The 12,388-nt window shown below is 54.0% G+C and overlaps 1 protein-coding gene across 5 annotated transcripts in view; it reads left to right on the forward strand.

Moving 5' to 3' along the window:
- Positions 1 to 12,388, forward strand: part of PIK3R5 (phosphoinositide-3-kinase regulatory subunit 5) — a 59,069-nt gene that overhangs the window by 24,116 nt on the left and 22,565 nt on the right. For 4 of the 5 annotated variants that reach the window (XM_085078003.1, XM_085078007.1, XM_085078004.1 and 1 more), the window contains exon 2: positions 7,536 to 7,645. In XM_085078003.1, the coding sequence (XP_084934129.1) occupies positions 7,549 to 7,645 (97 nt within the window). In that variant the 5' untranslated portion in view covers positions 7,536 to 7,548. Of the gene's footprint in view, positions 1 to 3,102; positions 3,412 to 7,535; positions 7,646 to 12,388 lie in introns of those variants that run through there. The other variant, XM_085078005.1, reaches the window with a different exon arrangement.

A 12,388-nucleotide genomic window follows, 5' to 3' on the forward strand; every position in this document is an offset into this window, starting at 1 on the left:
TGGGTAGGGCTTGGTCCTGCTCTTTCTCTCAAGGGAGCTGCCAGGCTGGTACCTCTCCTCTTTCCAATCAGGATTTGATTCCCTCCTGTGAGCAATGGGATGTCCTGTGTCATTCCTGCCCCTCAGCACTGCTATCCTACAGGCACAGGTGCTCTTGTTATTCCAGGAGCAGATTTTCTTCTTGTGCCAGGACTTTTATCTTCTGCTTTAATGTGAAATCATTGCCTAAACCTCTCTTTCCCAATACATTTCTAAGCACTGCTGTTTGCTCAGAATCCTGCATTATGTGCCAATCCCAGAGCAGTTTTAAGGTTGAAATATATATATATACATGATTCATACGGTTCACATCATGGCTTGTTGCTTGTCTATTACATCAAGACTTTCTGCAGGTCAAACCTTCCCAGAGCAGGGGACAAATTGCTATGAACGTTTTCCTTCCAGAGCTATTCTCAGAGGTCTCACTCTTTGCTGGCAGGATCTCCAGGCTCCCAGCCCAGTCATTCCCAGCACACATCCATCCCCACTGTTGGAATGTGGAGTTTGCCAGTGCTGAGTAGCTCATTCCTGCTGCAGTTTTCCATGTCAGTGTGGAGTTTGTCCATGTCAGTTTGTCCAGGAGAACATATTCTTCCTGTGTTTCCTCTTCAAACCAATCCCAGTGGAGCTCTGGGTGCTTTTGACCTTCTGAAAACCCACCTTGGTCTGGGTGTGTGTTCAGAGTGTGCCACCAGTGCCCTTCTGTGTGGAAAACTTCTCATGCTTCCTGCACTCTTGTATGGTGGATCCTCACCTCCAACCCTGAGTGTGCTCTGCTCCTCAGAGCTCTTCCTGCTCTGCTTCATTCCTGCTGCTCTGAGAGCAGGAGGCAATCACAGCATTGCCTCAGGTGCTTTAGTTCACCCCTCATCCTGCCTTTCCAGCCCCATTGCTGGGTGATCCTGTCCTGCTGCCCCTTCCCAACAGCCTCTCTCACTGCTTCACCGCCTTAGTCTGGATGTGCCTTGCTCAGAAATCCATCTCCAAGGTCTTCGTGTCCCACCTGGAGCAGAGCAGGAATAAGATGCCCTTGTTCCTGTACAGCTCTCTTGTGGATTGATCTCAGGGTGATGGAGCTGGTCTGGTGCAGAAAGTGTTAAATGACAGCTTTTTGTTTCAGAGTCTTCTTGATGTCCTGGAAGAAGAGGCTTCACTTCTGGTCTCCTCTTCTGTTCCTCTTCCACAACCCTAGAAGCAGCAGAAGATAACAGAGGGGAATAATGTGGGTTTTTCCTTGGTTTTGTTTGCCTGTTGGTTGGATTTTGCTGTGAGTACAGCAGGCAGCACCATGGGGACCTTGCTGTGGGTCACACTTGTCACGTGTCCTGTTCCAAGTCATTTGGTTCCTTGCTTTATGGATAAGCAAAGGGGGAAGTCCTATGGGCTCTCCAGCCGTTGCTATGATTGACTCCTGAAGAAATCAGACCTTGTGACAATTTTTTCAGTCCTATTCCTTGCTCTCGAGCCTCTGGCACCCCCTGGGAGCAGGAGTGATGCTAATGGCAAGGCAGCACAGCTTGGGTGGATCTGCAGAGATGGGAGTGGTAACAAATCCATGGATTTCCCTTGTGTCTCCCCTCTGGGGCCTCATCAGGGGCTGCTTGTGGGCTGCTTGTCCCTGGTGAGAATTCAGTGAGGGCTTGGTCTGGCTTTTGGGAGTGATTCTCTGTGTTCCTTCCCTGCTGCCCCTTCCCCTGTTGGCGCAGGGAGTGGGGACTCGCTGGAGGTGAGGGTTGGCAGCCCAAGGAGTGAATGTCCCTCAGGGTCACCCATGGCTTGGTGACAGTTATCCTCAGTGTCACAGCAGCTTCTGCCCTGGCTCAGCGGGACAGGAACGCAGCCCTATAAGGAGCTGTGTGGTGTTTGGATGGCACAGCCTCCTCTGCAGGCACCCTGAGAGGATGTTTGTCAAACCAGCTGCCTCCTAGATCTTCTGATACCCTGCCTTGGTGTGGTTTGAGCGAACATCTTATCACCCTCATCACCCTGCGCTGTGCACAGCTCTCACTTGGCTGATAAACACACCAGGGTTGAAGTTTTTCTTGAAAATCGCAGGTTTCTGCCCTGTTTTCTACAAAGGCTTCCTCCAGCTGCTCCCTCCCTCGCTCTGAGTTTCTATCTTTGGCTCCTGGCTGAGGTGGAGAGGAGGCAGTAAAATCTTGCAAGCAAAAAGTTGAAACAAAGATTTTCTGTAATCTAAGAAAAACAGACACTTTCCCTGCAGGAGAAGGTACCAGGCGTGTGTTGCTCCACTGCATGGCATTTCCTGTCTTGAAATGCAGCTGCATCTCCCAAAGCTCCTGTCCTGCCCCTTTGGAGGATGATGAACTGGAGGAAGCAGAGAGCTGAGGTGAAGCTCAAAGGAGATGATGGCCCTGCTGGGGAGCTTGTGTGAGCATCTTGCCTGGAAGAAAGCTCTGTTTAGAATCCATTTGCTTTAAACCAAATTAAGTGATTTTCCTTCTGGTGCAGCATCAGCCTGAGCTCCTGTTTTCTTTAACCTTCTCAGGCTTCTTTTTCTCGTCCCCTCAGCACCCTGAGCCAGGTTCTGAGCCGCGTCCTGGCACCAACCCAGGAGAGGTGTCCATGTCCCTCCCCACTGCCACTGTCCCCAGACCTGGGCAGTGTGTTCAGAGCTGTTCCCGAGGGCTAAGGGCCTTGTTTTTCCTCTCCTGTTTCCTGCCCAGGATGCTGAACCTCAGAACAATCGGGGCAGGAAAGGGCGTTGTCCTGCCCGAGGTACCCTGGGCTTTCCCCAGTGCTGGGGGAGCAGCGGCTGCTGCAGGATCCCTCTGGAAAGGCTGAGGACTTCCAGCCAGGTCCTTTCCTGCCCATGGGCATTGCAAGGAGATGTTGCTGGGATTTGCCATCGTGGGAGGGGAGATCTCAGCTTGTTCTGTATCTGCCTGCATTTGCTTTCTGGGAAGAGTGGATTTTAAAGCATTTGCTGCCTGGGATGGTGCCTCCCCAGGGCATGGTGTGGAGCCCCCCAGGCTCCGGGGATTTGTCCTGCTGGGGTGTGGGAGGTGTCCTGGGAGGAGGGGTCTGATCCTCTTCTCTCCTTGATTTTGGAACATCCAACTGGGACTTGATCTTTGAGCCCATCCCCTCTGTTCCCATCTCCTGGGGCTGTCCTGGGCTCCACCACTGCAGGAGGAGATCAGAGAAGTCCTTTGAGTGTTGAAGATGGGGCTCATGTGGACATTAACACAAGACAAGTGTCTGTCCCTGCTGGAAAGGCTGCTCTGAGCCCTGCTGATCTGCTGATGCCACCTTGGCTGCTGTGTGCACAGGGACCTTCTGCTCCTGGGCGTGGAGCTGATCCTGAGCAGGAGGAAAGCCCTGGAAGGGAAAGGTCCCAGGGCACTGAAGGCAAGTGGGGGAACCCCAGTGGGTCCCAGCTGAGTGGAAAGTCCCTGCCAGGGAGCTGTGATACCCCAAGGGCTTCCCATGACCTCCGGTGGTGGCACAGCTCAGCAGGAAAATGTTCTTTCTTGCTGGCAATTTTTTTATACTATTTAATTTTTTTTTTTGCAAACCTTTTGCCTCAAACAGGACAAGGTAAAATCTAAAACCAGTGATCAGCAAGTTCCCCCTTCCCACCAAGGGGTAAATGTTTACCTGTTTGGTGTTAATTATCAGAAACAATTGATTTGTCTGTTCACCTTTGTGACTGTGATCCACAGAGATGAATGAAGCCTCTTAATAAACAATCTTGGATGGAAATTCCCCAAAGATCTGGCACCTGTGCAAGGACAATTTCACAAATAATCTTCAGATATTTTCCAAGCTGAGCTTTGGTGTTCTGCGCCTTTCCTCGCTCACCTTACCCAGTGCTTTTTTATCTGGTTAGAAAATGATTATCAATTGCCCTTTTGGACACTCAGGCCTTCAGAGGGGATGGGTTCAAGCTTGCCCTGTGCCCAGGACATTGGGAATTGTTGGGCATGGTGTGTCTGGCTTGGTTGGTCAGCTCTGTGTTTGGCCAGGACTCTCCAGATGAAATCCAACTATCCCCTTGTGAGGATCCCAGTCCTTCCTGACCCTGCTGGTTCTGCAGGTGCCAGGAGGATGCCTTGGGGTGTAAGGAATGTGTCTGGAGAGCTGCAGGTTTGCCACAAGTCGCTGTGGGACAGCAGGAAAATTGCTTCACTCTCCCAAACATTGGCTTCTCTGCTTCTGGAGTGGTGACTGCATGGTTTGCATGGTGTTTGGGGGCTGTTTTGAGGTTCAGTTACTGAAGAAGAGAACCCAATCCCATATGGGAGAGCATCCTATAGCTCAGTTCTGTAGAGCTGGGTCTGGTGCCCGAGTGAGGGGTGGGGGGACAAAGCCCTTCTGCTTGCCCTGCTCAGCTCCTGCTGGCACTGCAGAACCAGAGGGGCAGTGGATCTGGGCACACTTTTCCATATAACATATCACAGAATCCCAGGATCATTTGGGTTGGAAAAGCCCTCCCAGGCCATCAAATCCAAGCTGTGCCCAATGTCCACCTTGTCCCCAGCCCAGAGCACTCAGTGCTACATCCAGGCCTTCCTTGGACACCTGCAGGGATGGGGACTGCAAACCTCCCTGGGCAGCTCCTGCCAATCTCTGAGCACCCTTTCTGTGGAGAAATTCCTGCTGCTGTCCAAGCTGATGTGCTCCTGGCTAATGCCTTGTCCAAAGGGTGATGTTCAGTCATTGCCACTGCTGCTGTGGTGTCCCTGTGTTCCTGTGCTGGGAGCAGTCTCCAGATGTGTCACAGAGGGGTTGGACAGACCTGTGGGCACTGGGATGTGCTGCCTGCAGAGCTGCTGTTGGGACAGTTGTGACAATGTCCTGTGGGGTCTCTCCCTGCTGTCCTGTCTCAGCTGCTCCATCAAACTCCTTCTCCCTTCACATCCTGGGTGGGGGATATGTTCCCTTCCCTGCTGGAATTGTTGCTGTCTCCTGAGGAGAAGGCAGGAATCCCACCTTCCCCTGGAGGAATCAGCACCTTCCTCAGGAATCACCTGCTGATTCCTTCCTGCAGGAATCCCACACCTTTCCCAAATGCTGCTTTGCTTGACAGTGCCCAGCCTTGTGACAAGGGTGTCCCCAAAGGGTGCCAGAGTGTGACCACTGGCAGGATTCACCCTGAGTGTGTTGTGAAATGTCACCACAGGCTGTTCACTGTCCCTTCCACCTGCTCCTTGTCCCTTGCACCTTGTGGTTTTCCCAAATCAACTCTTGGTTTCTCCCACTCTGCTGCTGGGAGTCCAGCTGGGGGGACAGGATGAAGAGACAGATTTATTTTTTCACCTTCAGAGTTGCTCAACACCCCCATAAAAAGCAAAGTATTGATCCAAACCCTTGACCTCAGCACTTGTTTTTCTTGGTGTTCTTGAGATGCTTAACAGGGCTCCTGAAAGTCAGATTACATTCTCCAGAACTGTCCCCTGCCTTGTCATCGTGCTCAGTGTGGGTGGCAAGCAGGGGACAGCTGGGGGAAGACACAGCAGAAAAGGTTGCAAAGTTTCTGTTTGGTTGTGGTGGACAAAGCAAGACCTTTCCCATGGAAAATGCTTCCATAAGCACTGCCCTGGGACAGGACGTTTGGGTTCATGTGTGGTCCATGGCACAGCAGGAAAAAACCACCCAAAGCCTGCATTTTGTGGTTTGCAGGGTATGACAATATCTCGGGTGAGTTTTATTTGGAATTCCCTGCCTGCTGTGTGCTGAGACACGCAAAGCATCCATGGGAAGGGATGGTGTGGGGTGAGGAGGACTGAGCTGTGCCTAAACTGAGCTGGGTGTTGTCAAGGTGCTGTGAGTCACTCTGGGCTCTTACTCACTGCTTTTCTTCTGCCACAACCATGACAGAGGTGCTGGTGTGAGATTTCCCCACCCCTTCACGAGGCACTGGAGCATTCCTTGGTGTTCCTCACACCATGCACGGATAAAAGTCCTGGTGCAGAGCCCAAACCCAGGTTTTGGCAGTGGGACACGAGGGGCAGGAACCGCTGGGCTCTTTGGGGTGAAGGAGAGCACTTGCATTGGGCAGCTCAGTGGTGCTCAGGGTGTGTTTGCTTTCACCTCTGTGGAGCTGCTGGTGGACTCTCTCCAGCGCAGGGGCAGGGCTGGAGTTGGTTCTCTGTGTTCTGGGGGAGCCCCAGCAGCCAGGCACAGCTTTCCTAAGCCTTTTTGGGGCAGTTGCTAGGAATGAAGTGTGGGTGGAGGTGGCCATGCACAGGGCAGGGAAGGCCATGGAGCCTCTGCCAAGGTCATAGTGGCTTCTGCTCTGGCCAAATGAGCAGAGAATTGAGCATTTTGTGGTGGTTTTGGGAATTCTATGGGCCTGTGCATAGGTACAGAAGTGTGCTGTCCAAAGGCCCCCTTGGCAGGTAGGTTTTGTAGCATCGGCAGCTTTTACTTCTCCTTCCTCAATTATTTTTGTGCATTTGTGTTGCTTCTAAAAGAGAGGCAAAGAACGTGTGGCATGGAGCCGTGTCTGTGCTTTGGGAGAGGGGGACACCTGCTCCAGGGTCCCTGTGGCCTGCAGGGCTGGCAGTGTGGGGAGGAGGGAATGTCCACCCTGCCACCTCTGGTGGCTCATGGTCAGGAAGATCTGAGCAGTGAACCTGGGAAGTGGCTTTAATATTCCTGGTGTCCCACCCAGGTGGATATGGCTTGGGTGGGATGAAACCTTCTCCTCCAGCGCAGTCTCTGCCAGCCAAGGTTTCAGTTGCACTCTGGGCCCTGGAGGAGAGGTGGGACGTGACAGGGCTGCAGTCACAATTTCACAGTGTCTCACGTGCTGGGCTCGTGTCCCCTCCGTGTTTTCCACCATTGCCACAAGGGCACACAGACCTTTACTTCATGTTGGCCATGTGGCAGCAAGGGGACAGCTCTGGAACCTTCCCTGGCCCCTCAGGGTGGGTTTGTGACCATCACCAGGGAACACTGGAGCTATCAAGAGCAATCCATGCCCAAAGGAAGGAGTAGGAGCTTGGGCTCTGCTGTCACCTTTCCCCAGCTGGACCATATGATCCTATGAGATCTCTCCAGCCTGGGCTGTTCTGTGAAGCCCAGCCCAGCCCAGGTGCTGCAGCTGTGATCTGCAGTGCTATCTCTGGTGGAGGTTAACCCCAGATTACCTCCTCACCACAGCTATGGAAGCCATTCCTGTTCTGCCCCGCAGACAGGAGCTGGGAGAGGGCAGAGATGATGCAGGTCAGGGGCTGCCCTGGCCCCACTGCCTCTCCCAGTGGGGTGATGGACATGAGTGCCAAAGCTGGGAGGGACCGGGGAGCAGAGGAAAGGTGACAGCCAGGGGAGGGGGCTGTTGTTGCTTTGGGGTGGGCAGGGTGACAGGGGTGGCTTCCCCAGGAGCACCTTGGCTGTGCTGCTGCTGCAGCCCTGCTGTGCTCTGTCCTTGCACTTCAGTGAGGACCTTGTACCCCATTCCTTGTACCCTAATCCTTGTACCCTGTTCCTTGTATCCTATCCTAACTCTCCTCCTTTTCCCTCTTCAGGAGATGAGTTAAAATGCAGCACACCACGTGCACAGAGGACAGGATCTACCATGCACTGGAGAGGTGTCTCCACGGGCTGAGCAGGGATGCCGTGTCCAGCAGATGGGCAGGTAGGTGACCTGTTAGCCACGGGCTTGTTCCTCTCTCTGTGTGATCTGCTGACCTACCTGGGCACGCGGTGGGGTGTCTTACCCAGCACTCTCTCTGGATAAGAGGGAGCTGCTGGCACTGCTGAAGACTTTTTCCTTCCAGTGTTTAGAGTCAGAGGTAGCATCCAACCTGGTCAGAATTCCTGGACATTTTGCTGGAATGGGAAGAGGTCCCAAGACACTGAGCAGGTCATGGCAGGTCTGCCCCGTGTAAGGACTCAGCAGGGCAGTCGTGCGTGTTGCCAGCTGTCCCTGAGTGAGCTGGGGAGAGGAGCAGGCTTTGTTCAGCACCAGGAAAGGCTCCTTTGTGCAATCAGCCAGCCCTGCCTTGATGCTCACAGCCCCCAAGCCAGGGGTGTGATCTCTGCTGCATTGTCAGCCACCAGCACGGAGATGTTGTTATCAGTTTAACCCTGGCTCAGATCCCGTGGTGGCCATAAAGGAGTGAGCCTTGTTCAGAGGGCTGTGAAGGGATTGGGGCTGACGTGGTGAGGGCAGAGCAGCAACGAGCAGAAATAATTTTTGAATGTCATTTTGACCTTTCTGCCTCGTAGCTGTGTCTGTGAGCTGTGATTTAATCACTGCCAACCCCTCTTGTGGATTGAAGAATCTGGGGGCTGTCAGATTCTGATTCCTTTTTGTCTGTGAAGTTCTTTCAACCCTTCCTGCTTTTCTTTTTACCTACAAGTCAACAAAGAGATGCAGACAGGATCCCCCCTGCTGCCAAAATCCAGGGGAATCTCTTTGCCATGCCCATTCCCTCCCACCCAGCGGAGCAATGTTGTAACATCACCTGGGAGCTTGGTTCGGGCAGTGCTGGCTGAGATTCCCATGTCCTTTTTGTTTCCCCTGCTCTGGGAAGCAGGCCCTGAAGTGTGACCCACATTCCTGGTTCCTGGAAGCGCGACCTCGTGCTTGGCACAGTGACAGCGCGTGGCCAAGGGAGCCCCGGTGGCCAAGCAGGTCACTGTGTGCCCAGAGCTCACCTCTGCTGTAATTACCATCAATCAGTGCCTGTGTCACTCACAGCTCTAATCCCAGTCCCTCAGCGCTGCTCTTTGGGCTGGGGAAGCCTTGTAACAACGACTTCATAATTCTTCTGGCTCATTAGCAAAGACTGGGGTGTGCAGGGCAGGGGTCGGGGCTGGGGGCTCTGCTGGGGGCTCTGTGCTGAGTCCCAGTGAGTCCCCCCTGATGATTTCCCCTGCCTCTCAGGCCCCTTCATGTGGCTCTTGTGGGGTTTGGCAGAAGGACCTGCCATTCCTGGGACAATCTCAGGCCTTCTGCACCTTCCTTTCAAAATCTCCCTTTCAACCAAAGGATTTGTGCGGCTGCCAGAAATCTCCAACATGCCCTGGGTCTGTTGGTGGCTTTGCTGTGCCCCAGGCCAGGTGCTGCTGCTGGGGACCCCCAGGACCCCCAGTGCCCTCCCAAGGGGCTGTCCCTCCTTTTTCCCTGCTGCCTCTGAGGAGCTGCTCCCCCCATCCCGTCCCATCCCATCCCATCCCATCCCATCCCGTCCCATCCCATCCCGTCCCGTCCCGTCCCGTGCTGCTGGAGTGGGAAGTGTTTGGTCACTCTGGTGACACAAGGGGTTCAGGGAAAGCAGAGCACAGTGCCCACATCCCAGAGCTGTGTCCTCCTGCCTTTCAAAACCAGAGCAGAGATGTTGTCACATCCTTCCCCATGTTACAAGTGACAGTTTCATTATTCCTGTCCTGTGTCAGGTTCAGGCTGTTGTTTGTGGCAGGGTTGCTCCTCACAAGTCAGTGAATCCTTTCATCTTGCTCTTAGCTGGGCTGGAACCTTCACCTTCCTCATTTTTAACTTCTCTTTCCCAATTTGCTTTCCCCTCTTTTTTACACTCTTCATACACCAAAATAACACACACCACGTCACAGCTTTTGGGGCTGAGGCCTTGCTGAATTTTGTTCATTTTTAAATTATTGGATGCTTTATTTCTCTGTGATAACTTCCCAGGAGGTTGCTCCAGAGAGGGTGAGTAATCATTTCCGACACGTTGTTCCCCCCTGCGTAAGGGATGAGCAGCTGAGGTCTGTGAAGTCAGCAAGGAGGAGTTGTGAAGGTTTGGCCATCCCAGGTTTACACCCAGGATGAGCCTGTGGCCAGCTCTGGGGTGTAGATAGGTCTTTTTGCAGAATTTTCTGGAGGAACCAAATTAAAATTAATTATCTGTGACTCATAAAAATCCCCGTTAGAAAAGTGCTTGAAGGAAAACCTTTTCCTTGTGGAAGAATCTCCTCAGGGTTGCCCTTGCTTTGTGCTGCAGGTCAAATTGACCATGGTCCAATTAGAGGGTGATAAAGAACAAAAAATATTTTATATCTTGCTGGTGAGCAGAAGAAAAGAAAGGAGTTTTTGGTGAAGGAGAGCCCTGGGCTTAGCTCTGGTGGTGCTGGGGATGCAGTGCTGTGGAGTCAGAGGTGGGAGAGGAGCCCAAGGTTCCTGGAGGATGGGAGCTGCTGGAGAGGCTGGAGGGTTCCAGGGCTGGAATGGAGGGCACCCAGTGCCTGGAATGCTCCAGGGAGGGGAAGGAGCTGTTGTGTGTCTCCTGCAGCAGTCAGAGGGGATGAAGGATGCTGGTGAGGGAGGATGGGAGAAGGTCACTGGGGAGCTGGGGGAGCAGTGCTCCATGCCCTGTCCCAGCTCAGGAGCTGACTTAGCTCCACTGAAGAGAAACTCAAGGTCCTGGCAGTCATCTAAACACCCTTATGGGGAAGGAGCAGGATCTGCTGTGGGACTCCTCCAGCCTCAGCCCTGAGCAGTGAAATGAAATGTCTGAAACACTCCCCAGAATTCCAGAATATTCCAAGTTGGAAGGGACCCACCAGGAGCAGCCAGTCCAGCTCCCCAGGGCATGGCCCCTACAGGGATTGAAGCACAGCGTGGATGTTTTTAGCACCAGGCTCTGACCAGCTGAGCTCATCTCGGAGTTGAGGTTCCTGGTTCCTGAATCCAGCAGATTTTACCCTTTGAGCTGATTTCTCCAGGCATGTGGAGGATTTTCCTGCTGGAATATCTGCCCAGGCTGTGTGGAAGTGCAGGGAGGTGCCCTGTGCTGGGCATCCATATCCACATTGCATGCCTCAGCTGCTGCTACAGGCTGGGTTGCTGTGCTTCCCAAGGGGTGCTGTGGCTGCCAGGCTCGGGCTGTCCCTGTCCTTGAGCACCTCCAGCCCCCTCTGTCCCACCTGCTCCGAGCTGGCCCTTCCTCTGGGCAGTCCCTGAGAGAAACCACCTTCCTCTGCCAAGGAGATGGTGGCAGCAGGTCCGGGGGAGGAGGAGACTGCTGAGCCTTCTGCTTTCCACCCAGCCTGGGCTGTGTCACTTCTGCCAGCACCAGCAGCCCGTGCCCAGCCCAGCACCGTGGGTGGTGCCATTCCTGCTTTAGTGCTCTTGGTTTTCCGACTTGGCAGGTGCCCACTCGGAGGGGAAATGCCACCCCCTGAGGCCAGGAAGGAGCAGCTCTGAGAGGAAGAGGAGGAGGAGGAGGAAGAGGGCATCTTGGGGCACTTCTCAGAACAGAAATGGCAAAGGCTCATCCTTCCGAGGCCGCCCACGGGGCTGCTGTGCCTGCTCTTGGCATCTTTGTGGTGCTGACAAGATCAGAGCCGAGCCCAGGCTCCCTGTGCAGCCCCTGCTCAGCACCCTCTGCCTGCTCTGAGGCTTTGCTGTGTTCTTGTCCCAAAGACAGGTTTTTCTTTGGCTCTCCAGAGGCTTTGCTGGAGATTTGCTCTCCCAAAGGGAGGTTTTCCTTCGTTCTGTGTCATGCTGGGTTCAGTCGAGTCCTGCTCTGTGGGGTGCTGGGATAAGCCCAGCTCAGTCCTGTGTTTGCCCCAGCCCCAGGGTCCCCCACTGGGGACAGAGTGTTCCCTGGGCTGCCTGTGCTGCTGGCAGATAAACCTGACTCATTCTCTGTGTGTTAAGAAAAAATAAGCAGCGCTGGGTCACTGGTTTAGTGAAGCAAAGCCGGATGGATGAGCACAAGGGCAGGGGGATGGCAGCAGCTCCTCAGCTGTGGGGCTCCCACTGCCCTCCTGGGAGGTCTCCTGGGCCTCTTGAGGCAAATTCCTTGGATTTAGGGGCTGCAAGGGGAAGCTCTGGTTTGTGCTGTCTGTATAAGGTGCATTTTAAATGCTGATCTTGGCTCCTCCAGAGCCATGGATTGCTCTCCTGAGGCACTGAGGGGTTTTGAGTCTGATTTTGTTTCCCACTTCCCTCAGCTAGGAGGCCCCTGCCTGACCCAGCCTTGCTGTGGCTTTGGGTGGGTGAGGGGAAATGTTTCCCTCCCACACAACTTCCCAGAGCTTGCACAGCTCGACAGACTGGGGGTACTGGGGAGCTGAGCTCCTGCTGCAGTGATGGCAGGGAGCATTCCTGGGGGACATCCCAGGGCATCCCCAAGCTGTCCCCTCCACACAGATTTGGAGGCTCCCCTGTATCTCATAGTGAGAAACGTTTTTTGGGAATTAAAGGGCAGAGGCCAGGGCAAAGCCAGGGTCAGGCTTCCCACCTGTCCTGGGTGACATCCCACCCTTGTCCTCCCCAGGACAGGGGGTGCCCAGCCCGGGCTGGTGCTGCTGCCTCTGAGGTCGCTTGGCACAGTGGGATGGAGCAGTCTGGGCTTTGTGCTGCTGGGGCTGCTGCCACACCCCACTGCTGGGGTGTCCCTGGGCTTGATGT

The sequence above is a fragment of the Lichenostomus cassidix genome, chromosome 18 (assembly GCF_008360975.1).
Source record: "Lichenostomus cassidix isolate B80296 chromosome 18, HeHo_3.0, whole genome shotgun sequence".
NCBI classification, from domain to species: domain Eukaryota; kingdom Metazoa; phylum Chordata; class Aves; order Passeriformes; family Meliphagidae; genus Lichenostomus; species Lichenostomus cassidix.